At 46.2% G+C, this 23,578-nt stretch overlaps 1 protein-coding gene across 1 annotated transcript in view; it reads left to right on the top strand.

Moving 5' to 3' along the window:
- The window catches only part of GLP2R (glucagon like peptide 2 receptor), a 754,367-nt gene extending 738,124 nt beyond the window's left edge, over positions 1 to 16,243 (top strand). Inside the window, exon 13 of the mRNA XM_069200419.1 lies at positions 15,748 to 16,243. Within this exon, the coding sequence (XP_069056520.1) occupies positions 15,748 to 16,077 (330 nt within the window). The 3' untranslated portion in view covers positions 16,078 to 16,243. The remainder of the gene's footprint in view (positions 1 to 15,747) is intronic.
- Positions 16,244 to 23,578: the final 7,335 nt, after the last annotated feature.

Raw genomic sequence — 23,578 nt, 5'->3', positions numbered from 1 at the left:
CTTGTAAGCCCATTTGCCTCATTGTAACATTCCTCTGCCCTTGTCCTAGCATTCCTCACTGGTGTCAGTAGCCATGAGAGGTTGGAGTAACCAGAGTCACCTGCAAATATCGAGGGACAACTGTTAGACACACACTAACCCTTAGGGACAAACCCATACCCAGACACCTATTCCTTGTGTGTGGGGAGCTTTGACTCACCTATTAGCCACACCCGGTGCCTCTGGAGCTGGTCCATCACATATGGGATGCTGCTATTTCTCAAGATAAAGGCGTCATGCACAGAGCCAGGATATTTGGCATTTCCATGGGAGATGTACTGGTCCTCCAAGCGCACCATCTGCACATTCATAGAGTGATAGCTTTTTCTATTCCTGAAACCTTTTTCATTTCTCCAGGGGGGTCAAATGCCACATATTTACCATCACTGGCACCAATGATGTTGGGGATATTCCCAGGGCATAAAAGTCAGCTTTCACTGTGGCCAAATCCTCCACCTGGGGGAACACGATGTAGCTGCGCATGTGTTTCAGCAGGGCAGACAACACTCTGGTCAACACGTTGGAGAACATTGGCTGAGACATCCCTGATGCAATGGCCACTGTTGTTTGGAAGGAACCACATGCCAGGAAATGGAGCACTGACCGGACCTGCACTAGAGGGGGGATACCTGTGGGCTGGCAGATAGCTGACATCAGGTCTGGCTCCAATTGGGCACACAGTTCATAGATGGTGGCCCGATCAAGTCTGTCCTCCATTGTCGCAAGGTCCACCAGGTGTCTGTACACCGGAGGATGCTGCCATCTCATATTCAGCCTCAGCGGTTGAAGCCTATGGAAGAGAATGGCGAGCAGAGGGTCATATTCCCACATCTATTGCACTAATGATGACTTGTTTACTTTACAGAAACAAAATGTGAACCAGACAATCATTTGCAGTGCCAATGTCTGCTGTGACGAAGTTAGGTGCCATGCCCTGTGCCCCTCTGAAATGGCGGATGTCTGACCTGGGATGACGGACAAGTGGAAATGAGGTAATTGTGCTGGCATTGTGCGCCTTCGCGGTAGGCGGTCGTTGACCGCCGCGCAACTTCGCATTGGTTCTCATTGGGCTCTATGGGTCCAGGAGCCAATGGCGATGTACGCCGGCGGTGACGGTACGCACCGCTGCGGACACCACCGCCATTTTCTATCTATCCACACACTTGCTATCTGGCTCATGTGTCTGGGGAAAGGGTCCCTGCCTTCACTGTGGAGGAGTTGGAGAAACTGGTGGATGGGGTCCTACCCCAGTATACATTACTCTACGCTCCTCCAGACAAACAGGTGAGTACACTGTGAGCATGATGCGTGGGCCATGAATGTATGGAGTGCTGTGTATGTAAGCCACATGTAGGGGGGGAGGGCACATGCGTCCTGGCCAGTGTGCAGCATGCAAGGTGGACAATGTATGTGCATCAGGGGATGGGAGGGATCTGGTGGGCCATGAGTTTGACAGTCCGGACAGTTGACTAATTCCCTTTTCTGCTGTCTTTTCCCTACTGGTCAGCACCCATCAGAAGAAGGGTATTTGGCGTGCCATCGTCAAGGAGGTTCGGACCCTGGAGGTCTTTGACAGGCGGAGCACCCACTGCCGCAAGAGGTGGGAGGACCTGCACCGCTGGGCAAAGAAGACAGCCGAGGCCCAGCTGCGGCTGGCTTCCCAACGAGGAAGGGGTGCCCGTAGCACCATGACCCCCATGATGTTCCACATCCTGATGGTGGCCTATCCGGAGTTGGATTGGCGCTTGAAGTCATCACAGCAGCCACAAGTGGGTGAGTACAGAATCTGACTCCTGACTTTGCGCGCGTTAAGAGGTACCTGGGTGGGGGATGTGGGCTATGGGTGCCACTAGGCCAGGGTGAAGATGGCAGAGTAGGTCCCTTGTTGGGCAGGCTCTGAAGCACTCCTACCCCAATAGTGTTAGTGGGTATCTACTACTGGGCGCGGTCCTCTGGGTTTCTGGTGTGCAGCTGATGAAGTTAGGCATTCTACCCCATGTGCTGGTGACTATCTTAGTAACTGTTTGGGCATGGCTTAGTGCATAGGGTTGCTCCCTGTGAGTTGTGTACGCCAAAGGTAGTGTTGGTGCTGGCATTGACCAAGTGTATTCTCTGTCTCCCCCCTCTCTTTTTGTTTTGTTACCCTGCCCTTATGTGCATTAGCATCATCTGGCGGAGGAGCAGAGGCACCGGTGATGGAGGGAGCTGCATCCCACATGGGCTGGAGGCAGCATCCAACGAGGGTGACGACACTACTGGTATGGAGGGTGAGGGGAGCACCACGACGAGGATAGGAGGGGAGACCACAGACAGCGACTCCTCCTCCGATGGAAGCTCCCTTGGCGGAGGCGGACATCTCTGTGCCCACCCCAACAACAGGAACAGCCACCACCACCCCACCAGCACCGCCCTCCCAGCAGCCCCTCAGCGTGTTTCCCTTGCCCGCTCACCCAGGAGGGTGGGTATCTCCTTTGCCCCAGGCACCTCAGGCGCTGCCCAAGTCAGCCCTGCTGCCCTCAGTGAAGAGGCTATTGACCTCCTGAGACCCCTCACTGGTGGGCAGTCAACCATTCTAAATGCCATCCAGGTTGTCGAGAGGCATTTGCAACAAACAAATGCATACCTTGAAGACATTCACCTTGGTGTGGAGGCCCAACAGAGAGCATTTCAGGCTCTGGCCTCCGCACTGATGGCAGCCATTGTTCCTGTGTCTAGCCTCCCCCCTCCAACTTCCTCTACCCAGTCCCAATCCCCTCAACCCCAGCCTATCCCAAGCACACCTTCAGACCAGCATTCACCCAAATCAACAAACAGAAGTGGTTCAGGCAAACACAAGCACCACACATCATCCCACAGGCACTCACACAAGCACCATACCATGCAATGACACCAGCATCCACTGCCTCCACTGTGTCCCCCTCCTCCTCCTCGTCCACCTCCCTCCCAGTATCGTCTCCACTCACACCTGCATGCACTACATCCTCATCCACTACCTCCATCACCAGCAAGCCCATCACTACTCACACCTCATTGTCAGTCACCACCCCACATCCATTCACATGTCCCCTGTGTCCTCTCCCAGTGTGTCTGTGACCCCTCCTCCCAAAGTCCACAAATGCAAGCACCCACCCACCCAACAGCCATCCACCTCACAACAGCATCCAGCACATGCACCTTCACCCAAACTCAGCAGACAGACACCTCCTACCACCACTCCCTCTTCCTCCACTCCCAAACCCTCTCCCTCTTCCTGGCCCAGTGTGTCTAAAAAGCTTTTCCTGGCAAACATTGACCTGTTCCCTACCCGTCCCTCCCCTCAGGCTAGGGTGTCCAGAACCCAGACAAGCACCTCAGCCACCAAGTCGGCCTCTGCTGTGGTACCTGCAACTCCCAGAGGCTCAAAGGGGGCACCCGTCAGGCCAGCCAGTGTGCCACCAACCCCTGCAAAGGACCAAATCATTCTGCCACCTGCCAAGGTGAAGAAGGGGACAACATGCAGCAAGGGCAAGGAGCACGACCCACCCCACATGGCCTCCTCCAAAACTCCAGCTGCCAGAGCCAAGGTCACAACAGCATCTGCCAAGGTGAGGAAGGGGCAGAAAACCCAAGGCAAGGCACTGCAGCCATCGGAGGCTGCAGGTGAAGGCCTGGTGCCCACCAGCAGGACCGCCAGCCCGCCACCTACACCACGGGCAGCACCGCCAGCAGCCCCGCCGCAGGCACCACCACAAGCACCGCCACCTGCACCGCCGCTGCCACCACTACTGTCAGAAGCAGCATCCTCAGTGGGCAGCCGTCTGAGGCTGCAGGAGAAGGTCTGGGGCCTACCTTCACCACTGGCAGCACCGGAACCTGCACCACAGCCAGCACCGCCAGCAGCCCCGCCGCAAGCACCTCCACCTGCACCGCTGACAGTAGGACCACTACCAGCACCAGCAGCCCCAGTGGGCAGCCGTCCGAGGCTTCAGGAGACGGGCTGGAGCCTCCCACCACCACTGGCAGCATCCCCACCAGCACTGGCACTACCACCAGTTTGACGCCTTAGGCGCCCCAGGATGGAGTGTAGCCCTGCCTCCATGGACTATCATGCAACATGGTCCATGCAAATCTCGTGCCTCAGACACCCAGGTGAGAGAATGTGAACTGCCACAACCCTAGTGCTGAATCACTCGGCAGAAGGCCCCCTCCAGAACCAGTGGAGAAAGGCGTCCACTCACCCTATCCTTGGCAGGATGAAGCAGATTGGGCACCAAGCCCACTCCAGAACCAGTGAAGAAAGGCATCCAGTCACCTTATACTTGGCAGGATGAAGCAGACTGGACACCAAGCACCCTCCAGAACCAATGGAGAAAGGCATTCACTGACCCTATCCTTGGCAGGATGAAGCAGACTGGGCACCAAGCCTCCTCCAGAACCAGTGGAAGGAGCCACCCACTTGAGAGACTGTGGCTTTGCACTCCCCAGGACCAAGCAGTCAGCAGACCACCCACTTGAGAGACTGTGGCTTTGCAATCCCCAGGACCAAGCAGTGGGCAGACCACCCACTTGTGAGACTGTGGCTTTGCACTCCCCAGGACCAAGCAGTGGGCAAACCACCCACTTGAGAGACAGTGGCCTTGCACTCCCCAGGACATCGCTGTGGGCATGGAGCCCCCTCGAGGAGCAGTGGCATTATTCCATCTTCTGGGTGAGGTGCTCCCCCTGAAGTGCCTGTGTGTTTTCGACCTGATGCCCCTGCAGTGTGCTCTCCGTATTGAGGCAGGGGTCAAGTGTGGGTTTGGCCCATGATTTTTGGCCCAGTGACCCACGGACATTTGGAAAGGACAATGTATGGCCTTACGTACATATTGTATATTTTTGTAGATACTGTTTTTATAATCTTTACGTATATATGCATATTTCTAAAATATCAATGATTTAACTCTATTCCTTTTGTCCTTGTGTTCTTCCAAGGGGTTATGGGGTGTAAATGTAATGTTGCTGCATGTGTTTGTGTCTGTGGTGTTGAGGGTGGGGGTGTTGCGTGTTGCATGTGTGTGTCACTCTCTTCCCCCCTCTCCTGCGTACTAGGTGCAGTACTCACCGTGGCCATCACCGCCACCTTTGGTATTCCTGGTAGATGAGGAGGTAGACCAGCATGGGCAGGACCTGTAACTCGGGCTCCATGGTGTCCTAGTTATTCGTTGAGTGTCGAGAGGTGAGTGGTTTCCCTTCCAAACACAGTTTCCACCGTGCTTTGGATGGCGTTGGTACCGCCCCAGAAAAGATGGTGGATTATGATGGGGTCGGCGGTACATTGTCTTCCGCCTGGCTGTTGGCGGTTACCGCTGCGGTGTTTGTTGCTACGACTGTGGCAATCGGAGTGTCAAAGTGGCTGTCTGCGTTGGCGGTTTCCGCTGTGGTCGTGATCCCATTTGTTTTACTGCCGGCCTGTTGGTGGCATTAACGCCGCTTTAACACCGACTGCCAGGGTTGTAATAAGGGCCAAAGTTTCTTAGTTTCTGACTAGGACGGGGATTGACTGTCAGTTAGTACGAATGGTCACGGTGCCACTGATGATGGGTGCTACTCCTCACCATGATGACCTATCGATGCGCAAAGCACAACATCTTCCTGAGGCAGCTCAGCAGTGGCCTTGGTCTGGTCGTATAATGGGTCACCTTCTCCTTTTTCACCCCGTCTACCATGCTGAACCTTTCTGAACCATGGCACATTTCTTGAGATCTCCACACTTCCTCTCATAGCTGTAATTATGGTCCCTCTTACCTTTACTACTTCCCATACACATTTCTTGAAAGTTATGGAAAACCTCCACCCTGATGACGATCTTTGATGACCACTACTTGCCCACTCGTAGGCTTGGCTCCAAAGCTCTGCTGTTATGGCCTTGTCATTATTGGTTCTCCTTATCTCTTGCTCAGCTCTGACATCCAGGATAGCCAGCTTCCAGTTAGGGCTGGGGGTAGTAGATCTCTTGCTGATCCTGTCATCAAACATTCACAGGGAGCCCACCCCATGGTCCCATGAGTGGTTTGCCGATATGCTCTCAGGAACTGTTGTAAGCAGACCTCTAAGTCTTCTCCTTTTTCTACCCCTATTCTCAGGGCTGTGTTGAGTGTTCCCATAAATCTTTCCACCTCCCCATTCACCTCTGGCCACTGAAGGGTTATTTGACAATGTTGTATGTTCAGGTGGTGTAGGTATTCCCAAAACCCTTCTCCCTAAAAGGGCGGGCCATCCTCTGTTTTGATTTCTTCTAGTAATCCTAACAATGCAAAAATCTTCTCAACGGCCAATATTCTGCACTAAAAGGTGGTGGATCCTACCAGCTCGACCACCAAGAATTTGGTGTAGCTATCACTGAAGACTAACGTGAGTCTATTGTGCAGAAAACTGCCAAAGTCCATGCTCACAGATGACCAAGGCTTCAGTGATCATGGAGGCTACAGCTGGTTCACCACCTGTGATAATGAAAGATTTACAATTTTTCACCCTCTCTCCAGCTAAACGGTCCATGCTTGGGAACCACACCTTGCTCCTTAAACCCGATTTTGTTTTGGCAATCCCTTGATGCCCTTGGTGTGGCAACTCGATTGTTTCGTTCCACAAGCTATGAGGAATGACAATCTGACACCCCCGCTGAATGAGGCCTCAGTTACTTGTTTTATACAGACATTGACCTTGGTCTCTTACACAATTTCTTGTAGAGACAGTGCTCTGGGACACGCCACCTCCATTATCATCCTTACAAACCCCCCAGTTCCAGTATCATCCTCTTGGTCTGTTCTTGGATCCATCGTCATGGGATAGTACAACAAATAATCAGCCGGATTGTTTATCCTTGGTCTGTAAACCACCTCAAGAGAATATTGTTGGAGCTGAACAGCCCATCTCTCAATCCTTGGCATACCATTACGAGCTGTGTCTGTAAACAATGGTACCAGTGGCATGTGATTGATCATGACTTGAAATCTTTGCCCACATAAATAAAGATGGAAATGCCTGCAGGCCCAACAAATGGCCAATGTTTCTTTTTCAATTTGGACATATCAAATCTCCACAACAGTGAGAGTGCTACTTGCGTATGCAGTGGTGACCCACGTGCCCTGACTTTTCATCTGCAGCAACCCAGCACCTAACCCTACAGAGCCCATAATTGGTTCTGTCCCCGGTGTAGGACTGAAGTACGTCTTGTGGTATCATGTAGAAGTGCCATCTTTATGTCCTTGAACGTCTGTGCAGCCTTGCTGTCCTATTCCCAGAGGAGACTGTTCTTGGTCAGTGTGATAGTAACAGGTCTGAAAGCATGGCTTAAATGGGAATTAATCTTTCGCAGTATTTGGTGATCCCCAAGAAATTGCGGACTTTGGAAGGATTTCAAGTTATGACTTCTGTCCAGATGGCGTCCACTTGCAAGCCATTAGTAGAGAACTTGTACCTGAAGAATTCCACTTCTTCTTCCTCATTAGTGTAGATCAAACACTTTTGACTATGAAAGGTCAGGTCACATTACACCAGTCGCTGTAGAGTAGCTCTGAGTCTAGCATTATGTTCTTCCAGAGTGCTTGAAAATATCAGAAAGTCATGAATCACATTGGGTGCCCCCACCAGGCCTGACAGTGCTTCATGTATGACTTCCTGGAAAACCTCAGTCGCTGACGACACTCCAAAGCTTAGATGTTTAAAATGCCTCAACCCCATGTGTGCAGAGAACATTGTTGCATATCCACTGGACTCTTCCAGTGTCAACTGATACTCACCAGAGTTCAAGTTGAGTTTTGAGAACCATTTAGCTCCATTCAAATCAGCCATTCTTTTCATCTATGGTGTGGATGGCGTGCCTCTGTGTGCAGATGGCCTTATTGGATTATCACATGCCAACGCTGAGTCTTATTTCTCCAGGCTACTTAGGTTTCAGAGATATGACCAGTGGTGAGACCCAGGGGGTGGGTCCAGTCACCTTTTCTATGACACCCGCTTGTTCCAGCTGTTTCAACTCTCTACCAGTTGGCAAACATGGAAGGCCACCCATCTGTGGCATAGAGGTACGGTGTCATCAATGTGGAGCTTGACTTGTACTCCTTTCAAACACCCCAGCCCCTTAAAATGTTTTGGGAAATTGCTCAAAATATTGTCAGCATGGGACTGATGAATGTGCTTTGCAAAAAAAAAAAAAAAACCTACGTCATTGGCAGTGTGACATCCTAGTAGAGTTCCTGTGCTCTCCTTTGTCACATGAAACTTGGCTCATGTCTTCACGTCCCCGTGGGCTACTTCCACATCACTGACACCTCTTAATGGAAAAGGCTCAATCCCTCCATAGGTGTAAATCTTGGCTTTTGTTGGACAGATCTTGGGTTTAGGTTTCAGTTTGCAAAATTGTCAATGACCTTTACAGATGCTCTGGTGTTGATAACATCAGTGATTTGCACACCTCCGACATCCACCTGGCACATAGGAGGAGGTCTCTGGCACTGGCTGTCCAATCCTGCGAACGAGATTGTGAACACTCCCTCTTCTTTCAGCTGGTTGACTATTGCTTCACTCAACCTTGTTCTGCTCTCCTCTCGTTCACTGAGCGACAATTGCAGAATGTTCATGCTTCTCTTTCCTTTTGTGTTTGGGCCAGACCCTGCACCAGACCTCCGACAAACTACTGCAAAATGGTTCAGATGACCACTCTTGAGACATCACATATATTGGATGGGGCATCATCTGGGGGGTGCCGGGCCATCACACAATTTAACACACCCTCTTGCATGGTTTAGTGGGACCAGTTTCTCAAGCTCATGCTGGTCTTCGCTGGATGGCTTCCACCTGCTCCTCTTTGACCTTTACGACACTGGTGGGAGTGGGTGCAGTTCAACTGTAGGCAAGGGCTGATTCCATTTGACCGGCTGCAACAAGTTCATGTGACCTGGCCAGGATCAAGATGTAGTCGAGTGTGATGCCAGGCTTCTGTAAGATTAGTTTCTGGAGATTGGATGACTGGCACCCCTGAATTAGCTGTGCACTGATTTTGTCTTGTCTATCAATCCTGGTACATGTATTCACCAGCTTGCGTAGACTTGAAATGGGCTTGTCGAAGATTGAAGCTCTCATAATATGGGTTCAATTGAGGGTCAAAATGTCTGTTCAAAACAGCCACAGCTGAAACAAAATCATCATCTGCTCTTGTGTTCAGCAAGTCCTGTACAGTTCATCATCTCTCATGTGCAACATCATCGAGCATTTAATAGTAAAATCCACATTGTGCGTGGCGTGAAAGTATTGCTGCAACATCACAATCAACTAACACCATCTCAGGGCTGCTGTTGCTGGGTCAGCCAACTGGCTAAATAGCAGTAGCATGCAACCTTTACAATCTGCCTTCTACCTGTGCAAGATCCCTGGGAAAGCACACCTATTGTAAGCTCTTCTTACCCATTTATGTCTCTCTCTTCATTGGAGTCCTGACTAATCCTGCATAATTGCCAAGAGAACCTATACTAATGGCTTCTGATATTAGCTACTTGAAGCTCAAGAAAACATGTCTTTTGTCAGGACACCTACTGTGCTAAATCCAACTCCCTCCAGTTTCTGATTGCAAGTTGGGGGTGTCCGAGTATGCCTTGTGAGGCCTATTCCTCAAACTGAGCTAGCATATTTATAGTTGAAATTAAGGCAGACATGGTGGTGAATACTACCTAAGGTCTCTAAAGTAAAAAGCCAAATAAATATCCTGTGAGACTCATTCATCAACACCTTTACTTTGAACTTGAAGTTACAAATTGAGTTTGCACACTTTCAAACAAGTAGAAATGTTGGTGAATATGTACAATAGGACATTTGTTTGACTTATTGCACTTAATCTGGTTCTCAATGGCAATCAGGGTAATCTTTGAGTAGCATACATAATTCCCTAACAAGCACTTTAAAATTCAGTCACGCTTTTAACTTTTTGCCACACAGGGTACTCCGTGAAAATGTGACATATGTTCTCTCCACTAGTATGTGCAGCGTCGGGACTATAATGCCCGTTAATTGAACAGAACACCTACCACTTTGTGAGGGCAGATAAAGGAGTTGAGCAGGCTATGAGAAAGTCCATAATTTCCTGAAGTGGATGAGTTAAAATTCTGTGGCTGCTTGCCTAATTAAGCATTGGCCCATGAACGTTCGGTATCCATGCACAGCCACTGAAACGACTAACCAACAGCAGCTCCACCTCTGTCAATTTCCCAGAACTTTGCTTTAGTATTATACAATGGAAAGCAAGTAGGGGAACAGAGGCCTGGCTGAGATGGGCACTCCGGACAGTGATAATGACTCTCCTGACACTTTCCATGCTTCAAGCACACTTTACAGCAACAACATGGACGATCCTTTTTGGGTTTTTTAGAAATGCGATCAGCAAAGTGTCGCTCCTGCAGCCTTGTCACATCCTCCAGAATATATGAAGAGGAGGCTGCTGCTTCTGTAGCAGCAGTAATATTTTCAATCACAGACAAATGAAAGTCAAGGAAAGACATGAGTCTTCCTGTAGTTGTCTGACATTGAACAACATGAGTATGTTGCCACCTGGGCCAGGTGGGTAAACAGTTTCTTGTACCAAGTGTGAGTTTTACAACACACATTGCATGTTTGAAGAACCTGGTTGTTCTTGTCCACTCTGCCCATGTACTTATTTGTAATCAAGTATACAGGTGGGCTTGTGGACTTCGGTCATCTGACCCCAAACCATGATGGGGGAAGTGCTCTCATCATGAATTGTAGTCAGCACATATACATCATGAATATCTGAGAACTTGACTGCAAGCAGTTAGTTGGAATGCAACTCAGTACTCTGGGATTTCTGGAGCTTCTTGCAAACAAGCACCAGTGGAAATCCTTTGCGGTTACAATGAACTGCACCTCACAGTGTCAGCTTTGTAGAGCTCAGTGAACAGCTCTACTGCTGTATAGAAATTGTCCACATAAAGATTATAATCTTTGTAAAGGAGTGGCTGGACAAGATCCCTTACAATCTTCCCTGTCACCCCTAATGTGGGAGGGCAACCTACAGGCTTTAGTGTGGAGTTCTTCCCTGTATACACTTGCAATGTACTGCCTAAAAGCAGCCTCCCTTTGCACTGGATCAAGGACTCATCAACGGCTATATTCTTTCCAGGAGTATAGATCTCAGGAAACCTGACAGACAAACATTACAGGCCAAATTTTGAACAATCTGTCATGGTCTGGATGGCCCTGGGACAATGCAGTAGAATGGTCATTGAAATGTAGCATGTGCTGCAATAGGAAAAAACAATCTCTTCTCATATATGGTGCAAAGATGGGGGTTACCCAAACCGTGTGAGTCGTCCAATAGAACTGCAAGGTGGGTTTCTGCACTAGCCCCATTTTGAGTGTAAGGCCCAAAAATATCTTCAATTCCACCAGAGAAGTGGGATTCCACTGGCATGCCCTAGAATGGGGCCCTAGAGTGCATCCATGCTCCCACAGAAATTGTTCTGCACACAAATTTGTTTGCTGCACAATTTTCTGAAGGAAGTCAACATCCAGAAAGAGATGGATGTAGTCAACTTACAAAAAGTTGGCCCCATCGACTTTACATCCAGTGTCACCAGTAAAAGATGGAATTTAGGGCTGAACTAAATTGGAGAGCTGACAAGAGAGCACTCTGTCTGTGCTTGCCACCGCAAACACCTGCTCTCTGCTTTGGGCTAACCCGCTGCTGTCCCACTGCACAGGCTGTGTCTGCGATGGGGATGGCATGACTGTCCTCATCATCTCCCTCAGGATCACTGGAAGAAGTGTCGTCGTTTGGGACTCTTTTAACTGGCAAATCACTCCCAGACTCTGCTCCATTGTCCTCTCCCTCAGATGCTGTTTCAGTATCTGCTGTCTCAGTCTCTCATCCTGCCTCAGAGCTGTCCACCATAACCCGAGTTCAGCTTCAACAGCAGTCATCCAATGAGACACCATCTCAGCTACTGGCTAAACTGCCCCACTAAAACATTAGTCTACGAAGAAGTCAGGTAAGTTACCAAAATTGTTAGTGGATGTGTTTGTGTTTGGTGTGCAGCAGTAAATGTCAGTCACCTTACCTTTGCTTCTTCCCTCAATCAGCAGGTTATCTGACGACACTGAAAAAAAACAAAAAAGACCAGCTATTACTTCATCTTGCACATACCCATCATCACAGCCTTTAGCGCTGGTGGCGCCAAGTGTGACAAGCTTTTTGCTGATCCCCTTTGAATTGACCTCCTTTTTGGATTCCCTCACTACCACCCAGCAAAATTACCCTTCATCTCTCCATAGCCCCCCTCACACATACGTTTCATTTGTTTTAAAGTACAGGTAATGGCTGGCTATACTAATCCACTCAGCTATTCACATAAAATACAGATCTGTTCTTTGCAGCATGCATATAACCCTTCTGTTCTAATTTTTGGCTTCAAAACTGCCACTAGACAAAGGTCTGATATCTCTCTCTAGCAGGAACGTAATCACAAGAGTTATCTCAAAATTTTTATTGCTACAGATATATATAGGGAGAGAGTGTCTCTCTCTCTCTCTCTGTCTCTCCATTTGTATACGTAAAGAGATCACTTTTATATGTGAGAGTGGTTTCCCTGGGGGCCAATCGCAGAGAGATTTCTATCCCTCTCTCGAGAGTCTCTCTCTCTCTCTCTTTCTCTCTCTCTCTCTATATATATATATATAAATCACCAAAAGTATTCACTGCACTCCATGAAGTTTCGATAGTGCATATTTATTTGTTATTTTGATATAAATAAATATGCACTATCAAAACATCATGGAGTGCAGTGAATACTTTTGGTGATTTGTATTCTTCTAGATTAGTCCTCTCCGCCCTCTCCGTCACTGGCACCGGCAGTGGAGTGCACCACCCAGCAACTTTTAGACCATCTTTGTTTGAAGATATATATATATATATATATATATATATATATATATATATATATATATATATATATACACATATGTATAAATATATATATATATATATATATATATATATATATATATATATATAATTTTTTTTTTCTAGATGTGTGGTTTCGAAACCACACATCTATAATAAAGAATTGCCCCTTGCTCACAGGCCTTCTTTTTAAAAAAAACAATATATTTTTTTTTACACTTTTCTCACCTGGGGGGCAATCTCACCACCCAGGGGTAAACCAGCATATTTAGTTTTTTTTAAATAATGTCCCCGGAGGAGGTGGCCCATTTCCATTAGGGCTTAAAACCCAAATGTAATCCCTGGTGTCTAGTGGGCTATGATCCATGGCTAGGAAACCCTTACAGGAAGGCCTTTTTTGACAGAGGAGAATATCCCCTTTCAAACAAGGCCTCCCTGAAAGCTGGGGAGGCCTTTTTAGGCCCATTTTTCCCACTGGAGTAGAAAGCGGTCTTGCCTGCTGCTTAATGTTCCGATGGGGAAATCAATTGTGATGTCAGCGTGCCTTGTGGCGTGTTGATGTCAGAGATGGGCTGATGAGGGGGTGGGGGAAGACATGGATGCTCTTCCGTGTCTTCCCACGGATTTTTTAATTAAAACGAATCCTCTGGTGCAAAGCACCGGAGAATTTTTAAAACCCCTCCCTGGTGTCAGCCAATGATCTTGGCCCACACCAGGGAGGGTGTGTCGGCCACTGGCCGACACAGGCACAGATCGGGTTGATATGGTAATATGTTACTCTGCCCACTGCCTGTTGGATGAAATAGGTCCTGTAAAATTCCAAGTAAGGACTTAGAACAGACTGTGGCAAAGAGCCAACCTAAAACATAACGCTCCAACTTAGCACTTCAATCTAACCCCAGAATCAGAAAGCATGTAAATAACTTGAAAACCTGCATCAAAAGAAACGTGGCGACTTGTAGCCTAGTGATAAACGTATCTCCCTTGAGAAGATACTAGGACATGCAGAAATTTTTTGATTCTGGGAAACGTACAAATGACACATTCCCGGCTCCACCACCTAAAAAAAATTTCTCTCCTTCATCTAAATGGCGAGCTCGCAGTTTATATACCATACTGTAAAAGGACACCCCACTCTAAACTCCCTCCCTGCGGTGGCACTGTTGAAATGGGCTGCTACCCCTCACCGACGAACAATGGATGCTCTGTTGTACGCAAAGCAAGGGCCTTTCACCCAACAATAAATATAGATTTAGTCACATAAAATCCATCCACAGGGTAAACTAAAAACCAAAATCCCTATATTAGCTTGGTCTCAGAGTGGAAGGAAAATGCACTAGTTGTGGAGCTCTACATGTCAGTGTCTGAAGATCGCTGATTGCAGCATGCAGACTTAAAATAGAGCATCCAACCGATAGCGGCTGCTGCCAGGAAGGGGTGGGGAGGTGGGGGGCAGCGCACAGAGTGGGGGCAATAGTAATAATTTTAAAAAACATACTTGATGCCTCTGTGTTCCGCCGCTCCCACCGACTCGGTTCTTCTTGTCTTCTTCGCCCCCTCCCCACCCAATCCCGATGCTTCTCTCAAGCTGTTTCTCAGCATGAGAGAAGCATCTAGATAGGCCTGAGCGGGCTGAAATGCCACTCAGGGAGGGAGTAAGAGACTGCGCTTGGTCTCCAAACGGCTGTGCAGCACAATCAGGTGGAGAGTTCTAAGTGGGCATGTCTGTTTGGCCAGCCTCAGACGGCCGGCCAAACTAACATGCGCACTTAGAAGTGCACATATCACTCCTCCTCTACCTGCTGACACGAAGGATGCGGGCCCCGCCCTAGCTAGCAGAAAATGTAAGTGATAATAAAATACTTCTATTATCACTTTATTTTTCTGCATTCATCCACCTTGACTGGATGCACGGCCACCTGTTTAGTTGCACTAGTGGGGCTAATACTGGCAAAAACAAGAAACACTGTTACAGAAGACGGGGCCCCTCCAAGAACTAAGGGCTGGTTCCACAATCATGATTTGTTGTATTGCAATGAATAGGTGGAGGCGTATTGAGCGCTAATGTCTCCCTGATAGAGACCCAAAGACATCTCAGCCTCTCTGCTGGCTTATCTTCTTCGGGGGACCAGAGAGGCACCCACTGACAACACTGCTAACACTAGTATGGCCTAATAGGCGGTTTAGGTTACAAATGCGATATCTGCTGTGACCTCATATAAGCTTGGTTATGTACGAAAAGGAGAACTACAATGCTCGTGAATCTGCAGGCTCAAATGAGCTCGTAGAGGAGTATGCTGTGATGCTCTGGCGGCTTTTGGGCTGGATCCATGCTGGGTGTGTGTAGTCAAACGGTTGTAAATGGAGAAATGAACTTGAACACATTGCATTCGATTATGAAGTTGTGAATTTTTGTAATTCTATTGCATTAAATATGCAGTATAATAAAAAGGTGTAGGTGCATGAACGTCCGTCAATATGTCCTGACAGTTTAACGTTCTTTGATAACTGCTGCAGAAGTATTACAGTGAAACGTATTATCCAGTACTTGGTTTGCCAATATATATTTTCTGAGGAAATACACTCTTACAGAAGAAAATATTTAGTGATATGTAATTGCAGTTCGTGTCCAACTAGGAAAAATTACTTTACCGTAATCTTGGATGGAGATTCTCACATAGGGACTCAATCATAGGTTCCTATTGAATTACTGTAATTATTGTCGGCCCGTGTACCACAAAATATTAGATATCCTATAACATGTTGTCTCCTTCTGACAGGTGAAGGCTGAACTCAGAAAGCAATGGACACTTTTACTGTCAAACTATTTTCCAAATACGGATTGCTTTCTTGGGAAGAAAATCAGTCATTTGAAGAAATGCTCCGATGAGAAAAAGAAATATTTCGATAGCAGCATTTTTTATTTAAAAGTAAAGCGCACCTCGAGCGTCCAGCTCATACATGTGACCGTGAATGTGGTTTCGGATTTCAATACTCAAAACAATGTTCCTGGCCAGTATTATAGCAGGAGAAGTTTGTCTGAAAGCAGCGACGGGGGCTTAACTTGTGGGGAGACGACAGAGGAAGTATTTGAGGAAAGCGAAACATAAATACTATAATTAAGTACATTTTAAAGTAATTTCTCATTCTGTTGTACATTGATTGATTATAAATATGTTAATGCTAAATATGTGATAAAAGCCTAAGGTGTTCTTTTGCTGAAAATGACTCCCACAAAATGTACTATTTTTAGAGAAAATGTAATGTCTGCACTGTAACGGTATTAAAAATATTATGTAAAACCCAAACTAAAAACAGATGGTTGTGACTATGCTCTGGTATCTCCTGTATTTCCTTGTCACCCTAATATTATATGATTATTTCCACTTATTATTTTTTCTTTTCTTCAGGAGTCCCAAATCCTATCCAATATGTGTTAGGACCTCCTATAGTGGTAGTGTCCAGCGTAAGTCGTAAAGGAACAATCCTTGCCAGATTTTCAGAACTGCAAGTGAAGATGCATCAATGAATCTCAGTTAGATTCTGACCAATGACCAATGATTTACACCCTTGTGAGACACAGCTGTCACATACACTTTTCTCAGTTTCTAGGAGGGATTCCACACATTGACTCTGACACAATCACCAGCGCATCAACTGAGGGATTCTGGGGCATATTTAAGGTAAGTGGCGCTGCACCTAGTGCAGCGCCACTTTCCTTGTGCCCCTTAGCCTCCCTGCAGCGCCACCATGTGTGATCCATGTCTAAGATACGGTGAACCATGGCACATGGAAGAGGGCAATAGTGTCATTTTTATTGACGCTAGTGAGGTACTCTGCAGGAGTAGTGCCAAAATATTAGTGCTACTCCTGCAAAGTACATAGGGGCCCATTATAAATAATGGAAGCCCCTGATTAACGCCTACTCTGAGCAGGTGTTAAAAGTGCCATAAAAAATGATGCAAGGAAATCTGTTAGATTTCCTTTTGCCATTTTTTCAGCCCCCTTAACGGGGAACACCCTCTGTGCATACATTATGTCGGGCGCAGGCATAATGTAGCGCAAAGGGTTACAAAGTGGCGCAATGCATGCATTGCACACTGTAAATATGGCATGAATATTTTGGCTTTGTTGGGCCACATTAGCGTAAAAAAAAAAAATGCAAATGTGGCGCAAGGTGGCGCTACGGGCTTTTAAATATGCCCCTCTATGTCTTCAGCACTCACTGTGAAGCAATAATTGTTAGAGCCGGGCTTTTTGTTTTTTATCAGAATGATATCACATGTGGCTTTTATCGTTGTTTTTGCACCTTCATTCAAAGTTTATTCAGATCATCAGCTCATGTAAGCGCTTTACAGGGACGATATGAACCCCAAGTAAATAGGTGGTAGAGTCTATATCTTTAAAGCTATAAGGACCAGTCTTCACTGATCTTCATGACTCGTTTCATTTGTTTTCAAGTTCAATTAATAGATCTGAAATGTGTTGCTCTGTTTTTGGAGTTGAGTGGATTGTCATAAACTAAGTACTGTTGCAATAATTGCAGGAAAACTTGCCAATAGATTTGGAACCCAATTTACAAATTCATGTTCGCAATCCAGGAGGTGCAAATTACAAACGAAAGGCCTGGAAACAGGAATGAAATGTGCTATGCATTCTATGTACAACGGTGTTATATTGCAAATTGTCCATTCGGAGAGGGTAACAAAGTGTCCAGGTCAATGAATATAATAAGTCAGGTCATATTTTTCTACCAGCTGGAATTGTCTGCGAATGAGATGGTGGCCTGCAAGAGACAGTAGACCTCTGTTCTTCCATTTAGATTTCCATATGGCATTTTTTTAAAGAAGGTTTTGTATATTAAAGAGATAAGGTATTGATTTAGAAAAAGATTTCCTGTTTTGTAATACATTGAGGGGATCATGTGGTGGTCCCCCAGAACAGTAATTTGTCCTCCTAATGCCACTCAACACGATTCACAAAAAGGTAAGGCCGTTCCTTTGTGAATCAGATACCATCCCAACTCAGGTTTCAGAATCAGTGATTTAAGACTGCATTTATAGTCACAAACATATTATTGCAACTCAGACTAAGAAGGGGCCACACCTTTCATTCCTCGTAGTTTTTGGACCTCCGCTATGAATGAGTCTTACAAACTGAGTCACAGTATGCTCTGCTAAACTGGATTCAAGGGCTAACTGCCATTGTCCAAATGTAAAGGTAGGATGCACTGATGCTCGGCTGGGGTAAGAGGCACTGGGCTGAGCACACACACACATATGCACTCATCTGTGGACTGAATGACCAGCAAGCTTCCATAGTGGAAAGTCCAGACATGCTTTACAGAAGTCTTTGATATGTTTTTGCAGGTTCACCAGTGGCATTGCTTTTTATATCAAAAGAGCTGATTGGTGCATCAGGGCTACGTATGAGTCTTAAAAATCTAGAGCCCTGAAAATGATGAAAATGATTTCTAGAGAGCACAGCTTCTTGCAAAGCAGTGTCTCAGAGCTAGACAGGAAGACTGGTGGCTTAGCCTATTCTCAGAGTTCCCTAATCAGATCTGTTTTAATGCCAATTTAAGACTTCTCACACTCTAGGCCTCTCGGAGCATTTGGCAGAGAGTTCCATCTTTTGGCTGCAACAAGGAGAAGGACCGTCCTCCTAATCTTTCCTTCCATCGTTTGGGGATGTGTACCAGACCCTGATTAAAAGAAAAAAGTGCCATAGTAGGGACATATTTCCTGAATCCTCTCTGCAAAAAGAGAATCTGTTTGATGCAGTGTTCTAAATTGATTATTAGAGCCTTGTATATAATCCTTTTATTTAGTGTGAGCCAATGCAATTGCTTGAGGTTCCGCCTGTATTTATACAGAAGGCAAACATTTATGGTCAGTCAATTCAATTCAAAATATTTCTAAATGCAAATAAACATACGTATCATTGGTAGCAGAAACTAAGCCCTAATCTATTCAATAGCCAGAATATGTTACGGTTCAGCATTAGACATATGAGAATTCAATCGACTGCTCAATAAGGTAAGAGAAAAGCCAAGAATATGAAACGGTTCTAAGTACAGAGAGATAAACAGAATATAATGGAGTTTGCTCTCTAAGCTTTTAGACTAAGAAACTGTGCAATCACTGTGATTTGACAAAGAAAGTAATATCTCATAACCAATAGTTAAATAGAATACCCACTACATAGTAATATTGGCTTTTAGACTATTAGACTAAGAAACTGTGCAAATGCTGTGGTGTGACAAAGAAAGTAATATCTCATAACCAATAGTTAAATAGAATACCCACTACATAGTAATATTGGCTTTTAGACTATTAGACTAAGAAACTGTGCAAATGCTGTGGTGTGACAAAGAAAGTAAGATCTCACAACCAATAGTTAAATAGAATACACATCATATGGCAATGTTGACTTCTGCTCTAAATCTCATGAACACACCGTACCATGCTTTACACTGAAAACAATACCACATTGAGAATATAAATAGTACCTCCGTTCAGCCTAAGAAAGTAGCCTTCAATTTCCATAGTAGTAAAATATGTCCTATCTAGGAACACCAGGAACACAAAACATTACATTTCATAAATGTTACAAAGATCATTGAGCTAACTGAATTTTTTGCACTTTATTAAACAGTGAAGGTCGCAATTGAGGTACTGCAATGCACAGATAGGGATAGGAATATGAGGTGGTGTCATGCTCTGCAAATTACACTCACCTAAAATTGGCAAACTGAAAACATGAGTAGGTCAAGGTTTTAGACACCCAAAACTCTCTGAAAGACACAGGAAAGTAGAGGCTTAGGGCAAGTGTACATTTTGAGGCAGAGAGTCGGGCAAAATCTAACCCATATACCTCCCACAACCTACTTGGTGATCAAGTGTCTAGGCTAACACTTAGGGCCATATGTACGAACAATTTTTCCCATAGACACAGAATGGGTAAAAACCTTTGCTACATCTGGCCCTTAGTCCTGTGAGACTACAGGATAATTTGTCAGTTCATAGTAAGTTTCTGCATCTCCGTTCCCCGTGGATGAACATACAAAGAAATCCACACATATATTTTAAAAGGTTTTATTGTTAATTAACGCCCTAATGAAGTGCAGATTACACAAGTAGATTTTGCTACAAAGATAAACTTAATAGTTGTGGAAAAAAGGGAATTAGACAATATATAAAAAAGAAGGTCAACTTTTTAGATAGTGTTCATTAAATCAAGTCACTGATTAAACCAGTCTATTGTAAGAACTCCTGTCTAGCCACTAAATAAATCTTTCTTATTACCAAAGCGCCTATATGAGTTCTCCAGATGGCCTCTAAAACACATGCCTTTGGTGAACAATAAACCTGTTTTCAATCATTTACTTTGGTTTGAGAGGGTAGTAGCACAGTTCTGTGATCCTGTTACAAGCTGTGAAAAGCACAGATAACACATGCTCCACCAGTCCATGGCCTTCAGCTAAGATGCCTGTAGCAGGAAAATAACTCAAAACTTTGGAAAAATATGTGTCGCTCCAAAGATTCCATTGCACCAGACTAAAATACCCTTTTCTTTCTATAATGAAAAGGCCAATACTTATGATTAGCGATGTAAAATGCAAGAATGAGCATAAGAATTCTGTTGAGCAATTATTAAATTCTGTAACACTTATAATACACACTGTAATTCACACTGACACACAGATTATGATTTATGAGCAATTGCTGCTCTCGCGACCTATGTTAAAGTATTGTAGGATAAACTTGTGCAGTTAATAGTAAATTATGATACATTTACCTATGAATAAATGAAATATATTAATGGGCACACATGCAAAATATATTGAAATTGCTTTGGGTGTGCTGGCATCTGGATCCTTTCAAATAACGGGCCCACAAGTGTCTGGTATCTCCCAGCCATTCTTCTCGGTCTTCCTTCTAAAGGTTCTGGATGCAATCATACGCCTCACACCCCGCCATATCTGCTTCCTCAACACCCAGCAACTGCAGCAGGAGACCAGGCATGGTTCCTATCAAATCGCTGGGTTTCCGCATGTGCTGGATGCAATGGACTGCACCCATGTCCAACTGGTGCCACCTGCAGCAACTGAACACCTATACAGGAGCCACAAGCTCACCCATTCCGTAAATGTGCAGGCCATTGTAGACCACTGTGGGCTCATCTCAAACATCCTTGCCAAATACCCTGACAGCGACCATGATGCCTACATATTCCGGCATTTCACCATCAACGAGTGGTTCCAGGATGGCCAATATGGCAATGGCCTACTCGTAGGTAATAAGTCAAAAAAGTATATACACAGTTCCAATATACAAAATGTAACCATAAATCACAGGTCCCTGAGAGTCAAAATCTTTGAAGCAAGAGCCCTCACTCACCATTCGGTGACATGCTTCATCATAGGGCTCTGCTCCTCGTCAGGCCGGCACTGCACTGCCCCACAAGGGGGCTCTTTGCCGGAGATATTTTGCAGATAATGACAACCCGGTAAAAAAAATATGAGTGGATTGGTATAACGAAAGAAAAAACTGTTAAAAATGCCTAGAGGTGCAACATATTTTAATTAGGTATTTGACCTCTGACATAATTAAAAACATATATCGGGGAGGCAATGGAACAATGTCTAAACTCCCCATAAATAATCAAGAAAAGTTCTTGGTAGTCACTTAGGGGGTCATTCTGACCCTGGCGGTAAATACCGCCAGGGCGGAGGTTGGCGGTAGCACCGCCAACAGGCTGGCGGTGCTCCACCGGGCATTCTGACCGCGGCGGTACAGCCGCGGCCAGAAGCGGAAAGCCGGCGGTGTACCGCCGACTTTCCGCTGCCCATGGGAATCCGCCATGGCGGCGCAGCTTGCTGCGCCGCCATGGGGATTCTGACACCCCATACCGCCATCCTGTTCCTGGCGGTTCGCCAATGGCATGGGCACTGCAGGGGCCCCCGTAAGAGGGCCCCACAAAGAATTTCAGTGTCTGCTTTGCAGACACTGAAATTCGCGACGGGTGCAACTGCACCCGGTGCACCTTCCCACTCCACCGGCTCCATTCTGAGCCGGCTTCCTCGTGGGAAGGGTGTTTCCCGCTGGGCTGGCGGGCGGACTTTCGGCGGTCGCCCGCCAGCCCAGTGGGAAACCCAGAATGACCGCCGCCGTCTTTTGACCACGGTACGGTCTTCTGGCGGTTCCCGCTTGGCGGGCGGCTACCGCCGCCCGCCAAGCTTAGAATCAGGGCCTTAATCTCTTAATATAAAGGTTAGAGCACATAGACAGAGGAACCACTGTGCTACTCCTATATCTTGGTCAACATGTTTCTCGCTAGTAGTCAAAAAATGTATCTAGTGTGATTCTTCAGGATCGAAAACACCTACCTAATCCTTAAATACTTAGTAGTCCCCATTAGAGAATATTTTGGTTAAGGAACCCTCCATGAATTATGAGGATGGGCATCTTAGGAGAATCACCTGGATTGCTTGGTCCAACAGGGTTGTGGAATTGCCACCCGCCGCGGTTCCACCTAAATCTCCTCAGTGCTCCCGAACGATGGCCACCATACCAAACAGTACACAGACAACACACCTTTCATGTAAGGCACACAAGACATACACCACACTAAACACACATAGGAATGGGAACATAGATGTACATGCAACAACACATATGCCACATGCCACATTACACCGCAATCATTGCACATCACACTCACATGTATACATCCACATGTACATAATGCAGCCACAACCTGACTGACACATCACATGAGGACAGGTGGAATAATGTTCCCTTTGCAAACAGAAGCTGGGCACAAACCACTACAAGTGTCCACTGGTTGACAACTAAATACAGATCACGCACACATTGCACCTCACAGTGTTTAGCTTGGCAATTTGAATGGCATAAGCCATGTTAATGAAAGAAAGTCACACATAGGCACTGCCCCACATCAGTTATGGGGTACAAGCATCTGGAAGCACCAATATCAAATGCCACCCAAGTGTTGCCATAACCAACTAAATATCACCTACACATACCGGACATAAATGTAGTGTGCACATTCACCTGTCTGCTGCATTGTGATGCACACATATGAATTCAACACTACCTGCCATGAAAGACCGTGGGGCAGAATGACGAGAAGTCGTGCAGCACCTAGTCCACTGCCGCCTCAAATGCACTCCTTAGGACCCCATAACCCCACCATGTGTGTCCCATAAACAAGAAATAGTCTGGCATGGCACAGAGTTTGCGCAATACTGTAAAGATCATGGATGCCCTTGTAGGACTCTGTAGGAGTATAGTGGACATGCCTGACCTTTCATGCACCGTGCATAGGGACCCATGTAAAATAATGGTTTGCCCCCCCCCAATCCCTGTACTGTGCATGTGTTGAAAATGTCAGTGATAAATCATGTATAGGAATTTTTGAGATTCAACTATACCAACATGATCATCCTACAAATGTGTGATTCACACCCTAGTACACTTTATGGCTGGCACATCCATCAACTGCCATAAAGGGTCACTATGTGTTGCACTGCATGCGTAGTGCCACATGGTAACATGGAGGCCAGAGTTTGGCTTTTTAGGGCTA

Source organism: Pleurodeles waltl, chromosome 7, assembly GCF_031143425.1.
Source record: "Pleurodeles waltl isolate 20211129_DDA chromosome 7, aPleWal1.hap1.20221129, whole genome shotgun sequence".
NCBI classification, from domain to species: Eukaryota; Metazoa; Chordata; class Amphibia; order Caudata; family Salamandridae; genus Pleurodeles; species Pleurodeles waltl.
This window is presented reverse-complemented; position numbering and strand designations above follow the sequence as displayed.